The sequence below is a fragment of the Nymphaea colorata genome, chromosome 6, assembly GCF_008831285.2.
Source record: "Nymphaea colorata isolate Beijing-Zhang1983 chromosome 6, ASM883128v2, whole genome shotgun sequence".
In the NCBI taxonomy this organism is placed as follows: domain Eukaryota; kingdom Viridiplantae; phylum Streptophyta; class Magnoliopsida; order Nymphaeales; family Nymphaeaceae; genus Nymphaea; species Nymphaea colorata.
The window spans coordinates 1663166-1679862 of NC_045143.1; the positions used below are offsets into that span (position 1 = coordinate 1663166).

Here is a 16697-nt window from a genome sequence, read left to right on the forward strand (position 1 = left end):
TGCTTTTCTTTCTTAATATTATAATGCGGCTATTGTTTATTGAAAACTTGTAGAACAAAATAAGTGCAAGAGTTTCTGAAAAGTAAGAGCAAGAGCTTTGCATTCAGTCTACTGTCAGTTTTAGCGAAGCTCGATGTTCTTCCGGTTGAGGATCGAACATCATGGTGATGCTCCTTAGACCAACCAAAGAGAATGGCAGCGATCTTTTCCAACTTTATGAGTGATCCACTTTGGTATAATTTTATGAAAGGCTTTCCCTTTGGAAAGTAGACTAATAATGCGTATCGCTAAGGATTGTTCGACTTCTACACTAACATAAGAGCAGGACTATTCGGTCAAGTGGTTACACTGATTCGTATTACGGATTAGCGCTGCTTTTTCTTATTTCGCTATATAAATTGCAGAAAATCAGTGGCGGTAATTGTTTTTTCTTGCTGTAGATGAGTACATCTTGCTTTTGATCCAAGATTTGGAATAAAAATTTCAAGTTGAAGTCAAGAGTTTGATAGTTGCACTGCTTGTTACCCAAGTGGTTGTAGTGCACTGAGCAACAAAGTGGTTCATCTCCTAAAAGGATTCGTGTTTGAATCTCATAGTGGTTACTATCACGTCCCAGTGTTCTTTTTTTCTAGACTGTAAAAGATCTCGAAGCATGACTTATGAAGGGCGTAGGAAGATAGCAGTAGCAGATGCCTCTCTTAAGAACGGTAGAGTGAACCACTCACTCAAAACGGTAGAGTGAACCACTCACTCCTTAAAAAAACACACACAATCTTAATGTACCACAGATTCAACTCTCTCGCTCTCACTCTCTCTGAGTTTTTTTGCCATGTTTTTGCCAGATTCTTTTCCTCTGCTGGCTCAATAACAACCCATTTGATGGCTGTAATGGCTTATAAGGACATGGTGCACCTGCCAACATGAGCTCCATGCATCTGATCAGATGGGTGCATTTAGAGCCTCCAAGTTCTTTATTTTTGGAATATTATATGAGGAATTCCTCCAGAGATGCCAGAGTTGATCCATGGATCTCCCCTCCAATACCCCGCCCCCTCCCCTCTCCTCCCTGTCATAAGATACAAAAGTTCTAAACAAGAATTTGTACGTGATAAAAAACACTACGTTTTTCTTGTCAATCACCATCTTAATCTAACTTTTCATAAGCAAGAAGAACATAGATTACTTCTAAACCCTGATCCGAATCTACCACTAGTTCATCTTCAGGTTGTCGACAATGACAAACCACAAAAGATTGGAAGAGGTTCAAGGTGAATGATACTAAATAGAAAAAGAAATGTAAGAGAGAGAGAGCTCAGATCACGTCGAATGTCGTTCCTTGCGCAGCAGCCAAACTGCGAAGCCTTTGTGAAATAAAAAAAATTGTATAATTGTGGCGTATAGTATACAATGATGTTGCTCAATAAAATATTGCTAGAGCTTATCCTAAGAATGCCTGTGAACTTGTTCGTTAAAATGAAATAGACATATGGAAATGGTGACACCTGTAGCTAAGACGAAGCAGCACCATGTATAGGTGATGGGATGGCTGGAAAGTATCAGCGCCTGAAGATTCGGATACAAACGCGTGCTGCTCTGTAAAAGATCAGATAAGGGATGTAAACGGGTCAGACGAATTCAAATTTTATCAGAGTCCTGCTTGATTCGCATTTAGATCCCAATGTCATCCTTTAGTACTAAACCTAAATCTGACATTTGTGTTAATCCAGATTCAATTTGCTTTAATGTTTCAACTTTAAGTTCGAAACAAATTCTAATTCAAATGTTACCAAACCCAACTAATCAAACTCAAATTCAGTATCAGATAAATCCGATCCATTGACATCCATTCATTTTTGGGATGGATGTAGCAGGAAGCGTGGGATGATGACGTGAGGAAGACCATATGTGAAGTGGTTGGAAAACGGACAGGCATCTAGCAGATATAGGTGCTCAGCCGCTTTAACAAAACATCTTATTAAAAAGAATCAGAAGATACAACGCCCCAATTTAGATTATATCATGATATCTAAAAAATGAAAAATTTCCAAAGCACCACACAACTTTGTGAGAACAATCAGGACGTGCAAAGTTATTTTATATTCAAAACACAGCACATCAATTTAACCTCGGTCATCACTAGCCTAATCAGAGATTAGCAGTTACGAAACCAAAGTACGTTAATGGTCATCATATGTTCATAGCCATTGATGCATATGTAATTATTCTATCCAAATATGTTAGGAGCTTTTCAGAATATTTAAATTAGCTAGGTGCTTGACTACTTAGAAAATCATTATCCAATAGTCACACACATGTACATGTATATTGAAAATGAGTGAGTCATATTTTGAGACTAATTTGAACACCTCCTAAGATCCATCAATCTTAATATGAAGAGAATGATAATGGAGAAGAAATAGAAAAAGAAGAGACGAGAGAAGTAAGAGTCCAGAAAAGAGTGAACAAACTAGGCTTCGTGAGGGAGAGAGGAGAGGACGATCAATATATATATATATATATATATATATATATATATATATATATATATAAGCGCATTGCAGCTTTACCAGAACTTGAAGATAGATTCTCAAATGAATGGCCTGTCCGAATGCCAACATCCACTCGCATTACATCAAGAGGGACAGTTCCTGAATTTACCTAGATAAGCCTATAAAGACAAAATTTATCGAAATATTCAACAATCAGAATCCATGTATACAATTCTTATCATACCGATGGGATGCTGATGACCAGGCGTACCACTTGCAGGTGCAACCCCATTGACTCTTTCACCACTCCGGAGTTCTGTTGGAACTTCCCTTTCCACTGATTTACGTCGTGGTCGACTTCAGGATCCTCGGTGTCAGGCTAGAAAGGCCAACTCCACCTAAGCCCTTGATACATGCAACCCAAGGAACTTGGACATGATATGCCAGCTTCTCTATCTCCTCCTTATTTTATCCCGATTGATTTTGATAAACCTCCGACCAGTTTGATCTCCAGAAGCCAGCGGCGACACACCTTCTGATAATCCTTGTCCACTGGATGCCGGGCTGCTGAATTGAAAAACTGGTACAGCAGGGGACTCAAGACCTGAACTTGATGGAGTATTAAACAACCGTGGTGCTGAAACTGATGCCTGTGTGTTGTTATTTTCCTTGTTGACCTTCTCGTTTGCAAGAGTTGAGGGGGCTGACTTGTTGACTTTCTCGTTTGCAAGAGTTGAGGGGGCTGACGCAATACTGAAGGGGCCACTTGTCTTGGAACCGAATAAAGCAGAATTTGACGCATTTTGTGCAGAAGAAAATGAAAATGCAGGTCTTGTTAATCCAAATGCAGGAGCTGATGATCCACCAAAAGTAACCTGACTTGACGTAGTTGACCCAAACGAAAACAATGGAGCAGGCATGGAACTAGCTTGTGTACTATTCGACATAGAAGAACCAGACTGGAAGGAGCTAAATTGAAATGGTGATGGGGTAAGTGAAGCGCCTTTGGCTGCACTAGGGAGAAAAGATGGAACCACAGGAGAAGACCCAGAAGCAAAGGTACCAAAAGCCTGGTTTGCGCTTGAGTTATCTGAACCCAAAGCTGCAGTTGATGTAGGTAACTTTGGAAACATCAGAGATGTCTCTGACGAACTTTTACCCACATTCTTAATCCTTTCCTGAGATCCAAGCACTGTTGACTGTGAAGATGGAAGGGTTGTCAGAGCTGCAACGGCAGAGCTGCAGTTTTAAAAAAACACCAGCATAAAGCACTTAATACAGAAGCAAATGAAAATGCGAAAATTAGTCAAATTGCCAGAAAGTGATGTTTATAGTGACGTATACATTGAACTAACAAAAAACAAATGAATAGTAAATAGTCGAAAAGAAAAACTCCCAAAAGCCCGAGGCAGAATCGTTAACAAGGCTACCATGCCTTCATTTCCAATAAATGGAATTTGAATATTAAAAAGTTAAACGATACCAAGAAATGATATAGAAAGCTACTAAAATGACTCAAATCAACATAAGTGACACCTGCCGTGCCACATGGGTATGGCAAGAAACATCCAAACATATAACAAACAATTACATTGAAGAAATAACACATTGGGTGATTTTGGTCCCTAGTGTTGATAATTTGGATTAAAAGGCACACTTCAGGTTAAACCAAAATGACCCATAGCTGAAGCACCTACAAGTGTGTTTTATTTACTGCCATAGCACTGAAGTGGAAAAATAAATGCATTCATCAGACATGGGATGCATAGAAGATAGCTTTTGTGATTTCTGAATTCAGTGTCCTCCAATGTTCCATGGCAATGGGTGGAAGTCTGGAGAAATGACACGCAAAGTAATTCGAGAAACACTGGCACTGTTCCTCAAGAGGATGATGTCCTACTCTGCTGTTCCGAGGGTAAGAAAACAGGATTTATGTTCCACCTGTTCTTAGCTGGGATATGGGCCCATAAGCTTCCCATGCACACATCTATATATTATCATTTCAGTTTTTCCAACTTAGTAGGATCTCCATCCTAGTTTGTTTGTTAAGCAACCATGTAAGTTAGAACACCTAAAAACATAAGGACGCAATCAAGAATGACTTGAATTTTAGCCACTAAGTGCATATCTAGTGCATAACTCAAGAATGCAGCTCACTGCACTGTAAAATGCTCATTTATTGATACAACTTTGCCATGCATATAAGGAGGAGGAGCAAAATGAGTAACCCAAAATCGACATATACAAGCTCAGTTCAAGCTTGACTCATGATAAATGGGTCAAGTTCGAGTCAATATGTAAGAAGCAATATCATCAGCCAAATAAACTGAGTTTAAGCCATTACATTTGAACTCATTCAGGACCTTAGGCTTGCCAAGAATATATATATATATATATATATATATATATATAAGAGACCGCATTGACCAATATCAGTCACCCATCGCATAAGATCTGATGGACGAGATATCAAGAGCAGGAGATGAAAAAAGCGTAACTTTCGAATTTGTAACATGCCCAAACAGCCTCTCCATCTCAAAAATAAAGACAAGGGCAGTTTGTGCATGCTAAAATTTGAATTTTCATGCCTTTTTCATTTCTCACCCCTGACATCTTATCCATCAGATGTCATGCAATGGATGATAAGATGGTAGTCCATACATTTAATACCATTCTTCGGTTCATATATTCTGTGGACCATTACATGTTGTGTTAAGTGTGTGCCAAATCAGGCCTAACCATATGCAGCCGGTGCAATTTGAGTTGAGCAAGTCAAACTCGACTTATAAAGCTCAGCTTGAGCTCATTGACATGACAAAGGAGCTGAGTTCAAGCCACATGACTTACAAATGGAGTGTGTGTTACACCCACTTGTGTGCTTTTTTTCTGTGTGTGTACAGACCGCACATGCATGCATGTTGTTTCATGTATTGATCACAATAGGAGGGTTTGGCATAGTGATGTTCTCCATCAGCTTTCAAGGAACAACTTTCCTGTTAAAAGCCCATGACCATCTCTTCCTAAAAAAAATATTAACAATTCTTGCTAGAATCAGCTTGGACCAACTCAACTTTCAGTAATAACCCAAGCTTGAACTAAACTCAAGCTCCACTTTTTTCCGGTGAGCGGGAATCCAGAAATCCCACTGCTCGAGTGAGAGCCAAAACCCCCTGCCTTAATCCTGCCCCAGGATTGCAGGGCTGCACCAGAGCCTAGGTTGGATCCCACGCTGCATATCAACTAATGCAATGTTTCCTCCTCATTGGCACAAGGAGAATGAGGCAGAAGGAGTATGGACGCCCATGCCACTCGAACCAGCAACCAGCCGCCTACCAGGCACTGGCCCAAGCCGGTGCACCAACACCTTGAGCAGCTCAACTTGACTTCAAGTGAAGCTCAAGCAAATGCTTTAAATATTCATACCAAATCTCTGCATTTTGGGCTGGGCTTGAGCACTTGTAAACCTTTCATCATGTTCAAGGCCTTCATAGTCCAAAAGTGCTTCAGGTCTGGCCTAATCATATAAACTACAAAGAACCATGACTTAGGTACAGACCACCTTAAGCCAGTGGAAGACTAAGAACTCAACTGCCAAGAAAACACAAGGCTCAGACTAAGCAAGCAATGTATAGGGTCAAATTTTTAGTTTTCCCAACAAGTAAAAATAAAGGAAGGAAAGACCACATCAACTAACCTGAAGGACAATTTGTCTTCCCCTGTACCAAATTTGAATTGTGGAATCGTAGTACTAATATCAGAAGTACTAGAAGAGCTAAATGAGAAAACCAGATTTTTTCCAACACAATTTGATCCAAAGCTGAAAGATGGGATCGTCAAAGGAGTCATTGTAGGTGTTGGAGGTGGCTCACAAAACGCAGGTGCTGAGGAAATAGGAAAGGTAAATCCTGACCCATCAACAGCTGGTGTCGAAAATCTCTCACCAGTCTTACTGGCCGTCATCTGATTTACAGTATTGCTTTTGCCCAAAAATGGAAGATGAGTCTGTGCCTCTGTCTTTGTATCAGTTAACTCTAATTTTGAGGTCTGTCCATCCTTGTGATTGTCCTGCTTGACAGACACCTGCAGTATAATGGCCTCCGAAATTAAGCATTTACTAAATTCAAAGGAGCATAGCTTTGCATCACAATTCCATAAAAATAAACTTATCCAACTATATTACAAAGCTGCAGCAACAAAAGAGAGTCTAAAACTTAAGAAAAAAAAAGCAAAGTAGACATAAAATCATGATGACAGGAAAGAAATCCATGAGATGACAAAACAAACATAGATTGAAGACACAACGTTATCTTGAGTAGGCCATCAGCACGAAGCTACAGTCCTGGTGCATGACTGAAGATTAAATTTAAAAATTCTTTGGAGCATTACTGGCAAACCAATAAAAGCCACGAAATAATGCCAGAAGCAATACATAGCATTCACATTCAAGGCCTTTTAACACGGTCCAGGTCTCCTCGCAGAGTCTACTGATCATGGAGGCACAAAAAGAGACGTACATAGTAGTGGTCATTATTGTACACCCCACAACAGGCAAACTTTTCATCCAACCAGTCAACTTACATAAAAAATCACTAAATATCTCTGTTTTCAGACTTTACACATTTCAATGGAGAAAACAGAATAAGAATTTCTAACTATTGCAGCAGATATCGACAGGCCTTGGGACATCTGACCAGCCAAACAAAAGAAAACAGCTCAATATAGCAGAGTGCATCATAAGATCATGTGAGCAAATACCTCATGTGTAAAACTTTGAAAACAATGCTTATCAAGGTTCAATGGCTTTCTTGTCCCAATTTCTGAATTGCCGTGACTGATGGTGATGCCACCAGAGACTGATGCAGAAACTGGAATAGATGCATTTCTTGAACCAACATCTTCATTAGCCTTCGCAATCTCGGGCAAAGCCTGCAAGTGGTTGCTAGGTTTCCATGTAGTCTCTGGAATAGCTACTTGACCAATTAAAGGCCTTGGACTCTCAGTATGAACATATTTCCCTTTTAGATCTGATGCAAGGTCTTCCTTGTTTTTAGTAATCATTGTGGATGTAGCTGCATCTCCTATGCCCGATCCACTTATCTCCACGCTCTTACCTTTTGGAGATGGAAACATTCTACCCAGGTGCTTAGATATTTTTTCACTTATATCAAATTCTGAAGGTAGAGAGTGAGAAGTAACACCAGGTTTTTCTGCTTTGCCATCCACAACAGGGAAATTCAAGAGACTGCTTTCATGACCACCATTTTCCATTTTCTCCTTCTCCTTGTAAGCTGGCCTGGATCTCCTACCATTATATGAACCAGAGAATAGAGGACTAGACCCTGCAGGGAGCAAAGAACTAGATTCCTCCAGAGGATTCATCACAATAGACTTTTGTCGAACCCTCCGAATAGGTCCAACTGATTCATAGGCATTGTCTGCTAACAGGATCCTCCTCTTCAATGCCTACATATGAAGAAAACTTACAGCATCAGATACACTCGTCCCAGGCAAGTAGCCAATCCATGTCACAGAGTTGGTCCAATGGGAAGTACACTCTGTAGTTTACAGAATTGAGAAAAAAGCTAAGGAAGTTTTATTAGAATCACTATGGTCATACTCATACTAAGTATTACATAAATTTGTTCAGCTGCGGAAGCTTGTAGGTTCAAAGCTAAGCTTCAAGTGGGTGTGAAATAATAAAAGAAGATAACACAAGTACACTACAAAATACTAACAGGATCAATATGTGAGCAGTTGCAAGGGAGACAGACTCATTTGCAGTTCATTTTCATGGTTTCAGACAAATTCATCGGGTTAGTCAGAATTCAGAAGTAAGCAGGATCCCACATTAGGTGATGGCCAGACAAGATTTCTCGGCAATTAGCCCAAATACCAAAAACAACACCCAAAATTCCTTTTTCCATGAAAGATGGAAGCATCAACCACATTCTCCTAAACCGTGAAGTGGCAGATATGACATTAAAAGAAAGTCCACATTAAAGCCATCCAATTTTCACATTTCCCTTCTTAGATGGAAAAGATAAGTAACCTACTAGCTAGCAAGAAGAACTAGATGATGCCCAATCTAATAGTATAGAAGTCTTAGACTTATATTTGCTTAGACAGACTTACATTTCATTACACATAGTATTCTCCAGGTCCAAATCAGAGATACTGAATAGAAAGCAAGCTAACAAACATTTTGTATTATAACATTCACAATAACCTTGAACTACAGAACTCAAACATAAAGGAATCTAACCTGACTACCACCAGTAAGAGGAGTACCAGAGGGCTCCCACTGTACAAATCTTGTGCTAGCACCCTCACCGGTGACCTGAAAGTAAATGTTACACTATGAAATAAAGAATTTGAAAAAAAAAAAAAAAGGAAAACAAAGAATATACCTTCTCATCAGCACTCAGTTGAAATGATTTAGCGTAATGTGTACGAGCCATTTTATGAAGCCCAATGCTGCTTCTTTGAGTTTGAGGGGTAAAATAGCTGCGGTCATCCTGTCTAATGGCACCTGGCCAGCATGTAGGCGACTTTGGGGCAAGTGAGAACCTCGATATCTTTGGCGTCACAGTTTTAGGAGCCAGTGCAGTTTTTTCAACATGGAATACCCGACTCTGAGAAACAGGGCCATACACTGATGTTCTGCTCATATAGGCTTTTGCTATTTCTGCTGGTGAAGCATAAGAATCATCAAGCACCTACAAAGTATGGTAAAGGAAAAGATCCATGTTTATTTTGGTCAAAGCACAGGCCAAGCATGGCTTTCAGCATTTAAATCTATAGCAAAAGAACAAGATACAAGAAATTAAAAGGTTGGTATTCCATACAAGTGAAGGAACAAGAGGGGTTGATCCACTCCCAACCACACCAGCATCTGTAGTTGTCTTCGGCATTTCAAGAGGAATCATCAGGTGACTATTTGCTTGTGGTGGTTCTATCTCCCGTCTAATTGTTGTGTTTTCACTCTTGTGGATATCAACTGCAGGTAAGTCTCTATTTCCTAGGGATAGTTCTGCCCTTCGTATCATGGTTGCATTTTCACTCTTGTGCATGTCACCTTCAGGAGGATCAATAGTCCTTGTTCGCAGGAAATCTGAGAAGCGATTGAACTCATCCCTGGGCAGTGAATGATCTTAAATTTAATGGGGAAAAAAGGAAAAATTTTGAAACCTTACATGAACATGTGAATATCATAAACAATAATAACAGGAGAAACTGTAAAGGCAAACTCATGGGGTAACTACCAGGTACAAGAAACAAATGCCACTCAGCCTATTGGATTTCGAAGACTTTAGTAGCCAAAATGAGAGACTCATGTACGTGATAGGGATACAGTAAATTTGAAGTGTCATTTTTTTCTTCCCATCAATGAGATAGAAGTTTAACATATAAGAGAAGCACTTGCCTGGAAATCGTTTTCTGTTTCAGTAGATGCTCAAACTCAGCCAACCAGTTACCATCTGAACCTTCTCCATGTCCATGACTAGTGGATGCAGCATCCTTTTTTATCTCTTCATTGATGTCTTCCTGTTCTGCAGGCCTGCATTGCACATCCTGCATGTTGGCATAAAACATAAAATTAAGAAGATAAAAGCAAATACGCCATCAGACACATTAAACTCTGTGCAGGAGCTAGAGATAGAGATAGAGTGAGATATGAAGCTAATGAGCCCATCTATCACATTTACCTGTTGGAACTAGAAGCACAAACATAGAAGATGATAGTGGTGATTGGAATGGACATGAGACTAGAGATGGGCCACTTTCAACTATCTTCATGTGAGGATATGGTTGATAAAGATGCTTCCCCACTTTCATATTTGTCTTAACATTAGCTATCAAATACAGGCCTAAATCAATTATGTTTCACATATTCAGTTCAGTGTGTCCATGATTTGCCAAGACATTTCCTCATCTTCATTGGTATGAGCCTATGAGGAAAAGCTAAGAGAACAGCCTGACTGTTTTACAGGACAAAAATGAATTGCATCATGAAACCCCAAAAGAAACAAAAGCTTGGCTTGCTTGCTGTGTGATGGATGCAGAAGCAACTGCTTGCTGCGAAACTTACACAATAGCAGCAGCATAAACAGAAACTTGGGTGGATTATAGGGATCAATCATCAATCAGAAATGCCACATCTCAATTTGGTTAAAAAAACAGAAAACATCCTACGTGGTCTCAGTATGTGTTGTCAACCTAGGCGTCTAGTTGACTAGTGGCACCCTAGACAGTGGCCACTTGATTACCCATGACCATACAGTCAACAGGGCCATGGACAATGGACTAGTTGGTCAACTAGGTAGACTAGCCACTACTAGTTGATGAACAATTAATAGCTTTTTCAGACAGTCCTACTTTCCTTTTTTCCCTTTTGTTAAAAAAATACACTTCCTTTTGGTACAAGGTTTCTGGTATATGTGGCATATGTGTGTGTTTGGACAGGTGGGTGGTTTATTTGATTCATAATGATATTTTTGCGTCTTTTATTACTTTTGGCACTTTAAATGTTGTGTTTTGATACTGTTTATTTTAACCGACTAACTTAGATGATCTCACCAACTAGATCCCTCCTCACTAGTCTATCTAGGTCTTGACTGACTTGTTTTGGTTTGTATCCAACTTTGACAACTTAGGTCTGAGTAGATAATTCTATCAATGACATTCTATTTTGGCCGTGTAGAACAATTGATAAACAGTTAAAACACTCCTATACACACTTTGGTTATTCTGTTACTAGCTTCTATATTTTGTAATCATTCTTTTACTTAATATGCACCCTGCTTTCTTCCACAATTGGACATATCATAAAATATTAAAATTTGTAACAGTACCCTATTTTTCTCAATTACTCAAAAGGATACCTTTGAGAGATGTACCCCCTTTAACCATCTCCATCAAATAGACTTCTTTTTTCCTCATCATAATTTTATTCTCGTTCAAGAACACAAGTGTGTTTGCCCACACAAACACGTGAACTTTTTTTTTTAAGGGTAAGATCATTCGCCTCATTTGAAAGAGAGATCAAATTTAAGAACTAACACAGGCATGATTTTGGTTAAATGCATCTGACCTACAAACTTTTGGCATATGATACAACAGGTAGCCCATGGAAAAGATAAATCCACTAGTCAGATTTTAAGAGAAGCACGTATGAAAGGACAGCAGTGTCTATTAGATGCTTATATCCACTAAGTGTTTTCGGCATGAGAGCCAGAAAAATATGTAGATAAAATTATATTTCTTTGTATATATAGAAAATACATAGATATGATTGTTCTTTTTCCTTTTGTATATATACTACTTCTATATTTTATCTGCTGCTCTTTTCTGGTCAAATTTCGTCTTTCAGCAGACTGATAAAGCCTAAAACAGCTACTTCATTTGTATTCAAAGCTGTATGAAGGGGTTTAAGTGCAAGTTCCCTTTGCCTATGTGTTTCTAAGCGTCAGCCTTCAATAATATTTTCTATTGTTCCTATGCTTATGGCTTACCTGATTCCCCTTGACTATGTGACTCTTTCCAGTGATTGATTATTCCTTACCGCACATATTTATGGTTGTGGTCTCTGTGAGGTACTTTGTGAGATCAATCAAGTTTTTATTAGACTTGATTCTTGTGACATTAAAGACCCTTTTACAAATGAGTGTGTTAGTTCAGGTTGAAGGTCAAGGGAAGTGAACTAAAAAAGCAGTGGATCACATATTAGTATCAGCAATTAAAGAAAGTATAGGTTATCTGCCATCCTATATATATTACCTAGTACCTAGTGTAGCATATATACTGAAGAAGCAATGGATGTTTAAGAAGAAAGCGGTCAACTGTTTTTGTTCACAAAATGAATGGTACAACATAAATGCACCTTACTTTGACGAAGATGTCCAAATCCATAATGACATTAAATATGTGCATGGGATCTTTGGAGGAATGGAACAATATGATGACAAATAAATTTCAAAGTTCAAACTTCAAACCAAGAATTTAATAAAAAGTTATTGCATTAGAAACATATGTATTATGAACTGACATTAATAAATCATGTTTATTGTTTTGCATATTTGCAGAAATAGTTCCTACTTACATCACAAATTTCTGCTGAATCATCAAGTCTTCCTTCTCTTGTGACCTCTGCATATTACACAATATCCATGCAAGCAGTTAAAAAATGATATTAAATGAATGAACTCTCAAAGAGATTAAAACTCAAATCCTTAGCTAAACAGATCCGAATTGCGCATATCAGTTGAAACTTCAAAGTCAATCTAATCCTGATAAAATACATTGCTAAGAGACTCAAACTTATTGACACCACAGATAAAAAGAAGAAGGAAATGATAAATGAAGCCAGTTATCCCTGTCGGCCATTACTGGTCCCAAACCAACTATCCAGCCTGTTAAAAAAGGAAAAAGGCATGTTGACTGCTGTAGGTTTATTTATGGAAGTATCCACAGCCTTAGAGAAGGAGGCCCCTACAGTGTCACCGATGGAACCATGTAAGCGTTCAATTCTTCAAAATTTACAAACAAGCACAAACAAACACATGCAAGCATGCCCATACATGCACACACAAAATGTCAAAAACGGAGACATACAGGTTTGCAAGTTAGGGATGTGAACAACAGAGGTTTGGGTGGATATCCTATCAATTTGATAAGACTTCTGAACATTAATCGGACTGCATTTTAGTACCAGCGTCTGGAACAAGATTTCGAGACAGATCACGAAAATATTTGTGAGTTTGAAAGTACAAATCAGAAATAGGTTTTGAATATTTCTAAGCAGCCTCATAAATACTAAAGGCAGTGGCACTAAACAAACTTTGTTTAACAACCATGAAACCCATAGAGGGCACCCTGGCTCATGATTAGATAATGGGGACTTAGGTTTAAAAGGAACGCGACAATTTACTCTTTTACTTCCCAAAAATACAATAAATGCTGTGACTGTCAAGTACGGGAGACATCTACATGATGCTGTATTGAGATTTAATAAAAGTCTACCATTCTTCTATTAAATTCAGGATCTCTTGTTTAGTTAGTCTCATCAGACTCCGTTGTTTATCTAATCTAATCAAACTTTGGTTTCATTGAGAAGTACGCAGAACCATGAGCAACCACGCAGAAAGCGACTAAGTAATAATCCTAACGTCCTCCATATGAACAGAACGAGCTAGCAGCTAGAAGTACTTTCTCAGATCAGAAGCTTGTTTCCAAAATCCTATACTTGATCGAACAAACACGGAGTATGACGAACAAGAAGAACAATTCCCAAATCAAGCAAGAGAGTGCTGCAACGCAGCCTTGAGTTGTTCTAGCTAAACAAGAGGCAAGAACGACAAGCAATCAAGTAAGAGAGTAATGCTGTCTATCTAATGGGCAGCACATAGTGTCTCGAGTGCAGCATTTGAACCTCGTAGATGTTCCCACTAGTAGAACCATTTTCCTAAAAAGGCATGCTATAACATACCAGGATATAGAAAAGGAAGAACGCTATACAGCGGCCAATCGAGAAAAGAACCTGAAGAACATGATCGTTAAGCCAAAAGCTATAAATTAAAGCACTCAACAGACCACTACAGCAATGTCCAGAGGCGTACATAATATCATCAATCAGCAAAAAAAAAAAACACTGAGAAAGGGAAGAAAATGAACAAAAAGAACGAGTACAATGTTCAACAAATACAAGCAATCAAACGAAGCGAAGTAACAAACCAAAGAGGAGAAACACCGCGAAAAGCAACAACTTCCCCACCCCCTCCCCAAAACAAAAGGAAAAGAACAAGTAGCCCTAACTCAAGAAATCAGATGGAAAGGCACGGGGAAATGGAAAGGGCAAGGGCGTCCACTACCGCACTGGGGCTGGGGGAGCGCGTGTGCGCGCTTGCTGAACACGGAAGAAAGCAATCGATTGGCGCCGCCTACGAGAAGGCGGGACGCCGGATCGGCGACGAGCTTGGAGAACCAACTGCCGCCGGTGGGCGGGTGGGGAGAATTCTCTGCAGCCGAAGAAGATGCGGGAGGACGGTGCTTCGGAGGCGGGCGGTCGTAAGGGGTGGCTGGCCTACGGGACGGGCGCTTGCTCCTCAGCTTCCCCCCGGCGCCGCCCCCTTCCCCTGCTGGAGCGTCTCCGGCAATGTGTTCCTCCTCCACCATTGTTCTCAGACGCCTCTGCGTTTCCCTCTCTCAAGTCCCCAAAGAAATAGTTTTTGACAAAGAAAGGAACCGCTTGTTGTGCGTATGTTCCATATATATCCAGTGCTCCAAGGAAAGAAGGATCCCCTCTCTCTCCGCCCCCATGCGGACACGTTCTCTGCGTTCCCAAAAAACAATTCAGCTTCAGGACGGTCGGGAAGGGCGGCACAAATGTGTTCCGATCGTCCATAATAAGCCAAATCACCTTCTCGAGATGCTCTGCGAAATCCTCCGTTCATTTTCCAAGAATCGACGGTAAGGATGTAATATCACTCCCCAAAAGAGATTCGACAGGTGTACGGGAGAGGCCTCTCGCCGTCCGCTTGTCCCAGACAAAAAAGTCTCGTTTGATTTAATGAACGCCGACAGCCCTCGTGTAGGACTGGTGCGTTCGCACTCAATTGTTGGGGCTAATCACGAAGCCCGAAAGCATAACTGCCTAAATTTCAAATCGACCGCAATCTTAGCCGTTCAAGTTTAAACGTACGAATTATTCGGCGCCACAAAAAAAAAACGTAAAAAATTTTTGGATTGCGGAAATTTGCTGTATATTTTGGATATTAGATCTGAGCTTGTTAATGAATTCGTGTGCCTTTGTATGTTCGTATGCCGTTCACATGCTCACTATGTTTTTACACTAACTTGTGTATATATTTCTAATGCTGTGATATGTTTAGTCATGCAATTAAATTCACATTTGCAGGTAGCTTTTTTCTTGAACAAGTTGATATCAACAATTGAACTTTAATTCAATTTATTGAGGTGCAATAATGAAGTATTCATCACATTTTTTTGTTCTTAAGGAAGAAGCGTGAACAGCAACAGCTCTGCTTGTTGGGGATCTTGGTTTTAGCTCCAATTCTTCAATCACCTAAGCTGAGCTGCGCCTGCTTCAAAATATAGCCCAAATTCATGAAACAATGTGTTTCATGAATCTATCTCATTTCTAAGTGCAGGTTCATCGGCATGACCCCTAAGCTAATAAATGGGAATTTATACTAAAATTTGGGGACAAGAAGTTCTCGAAAACAAAAACAGCCGCAAAACATAAGCAAAAGACAAACTATACAATACAATGTACAGAAAAACAAAATAAGAGGGGGGAGTGGAGAAAGAGTGGGGAGACGAAGCAACATAATCACCCAGTCGTAGACGAAAGATGACGTCGTAGCCGCATGGCAAAATGAACATTCCCTTACACAAGACGAGCCTCATACTCCGACCAAGAAAATGTGCTCCTGAAGACCTTGTTGTTGTGTTCTTTTCAAATGCACCACCAAGCTGAAATGAGCCATAACTTCCAAAACGAAAAATGTTGTTAGGATATTCAATAAATGGTTTTTTCTGTGAAACTTATGCATCAAAGTACATCATGTCCTTGTTGCAGTTTACTTTTATTATGGATATTTGTGGGATAGAGAATAGACCTTGTTTGATTCGTAAGTGGACTTTCACTGGGCTCCATAGAATCCTCTTTGTCACGTGAAACGAGAAGTTGAATCGCACCACCCCAAGTGGGATTCAACTTTGCCTTGAGAACAAGATGGACGAGAGAGAAGTGGGCGCCTCAATTCCTACAGCTCATATATTTCTTTACAAATCTTATGGTTGTTAAAATTTTTGTTCCATAAAAAAGTAGGACGTTTGATTGTCTCCCAACTAAAACCATGCAGAATTGAGACCCCATAAAAAGTGTGCCGAGGGATGGGAGGCAGCCCTAAGATTTTAAAAAAATAAAATTTTGGCTTTAAAATGTGTAGAAATTCTAATTTGGCATTTCTAAAACAAATTAAAAAATGTAGTTGTCCCTGTGAAAAAATGCCTAACTTCGCCATTGTAAAATAAAAATTGAAATTTGTTGACTTGAAACCTAACAGTTCTTTCATAGGCCAAATTCATGGTTTTAGATCAGTACATCTCATAGAAAAAATAAAATATCCTAAATATGCTTCAATCTCGTTGGTTTCGAGTCAGATTAATTTTAAGATACAATAATTA

General features: G+C 39.4%; 1 protein-coding gene across 2 annotated transcripts; it reads right to left on the bottom strand.

Annotated features, from left to right (window-relative positions):
- Nucleotides 1-2566: 2566 nt before the first annotated feature.
- LOC116256042 (nuclear pore complex protein NUP1-like) lies at nt 2567-14731 on the bottom strand. 2 transcript variants are annotated; one of them, XM_050078355.1, is made up of 10 exons: nt 14357-14731; nt 12589-12635; nt 9913-10061; nt 9335-9623; nt 8897-9205; nt 8752-8826; nt 7245-7952; nt 6184-6569; nt 3206-3728; nt 2567-3166 (listed from the first exon to the last, which is right to left on the bottom strand). In XM_050078355.1, exons 1-10 carry the CDS (start codon nt 14658-14660, stop codon nt 2942-2944), a joined length of 3015 nt encoding a protein of 1004 aa, XP_049934312.1. In that variant the 5' UTR covers nt 14661-14731; the 3' UTR covers nt 2567-2941. The 2 variants fall into 2 exon arrangements, with proteins under 2 accessions (XP_049934312.1, XP_031488039.1); XM_031632179.2 differs by having other exon boundaries at nt 2567-3728.
- Between the last annotated feature and the right edge of the window lie 1966 nt (nt 14732-16697).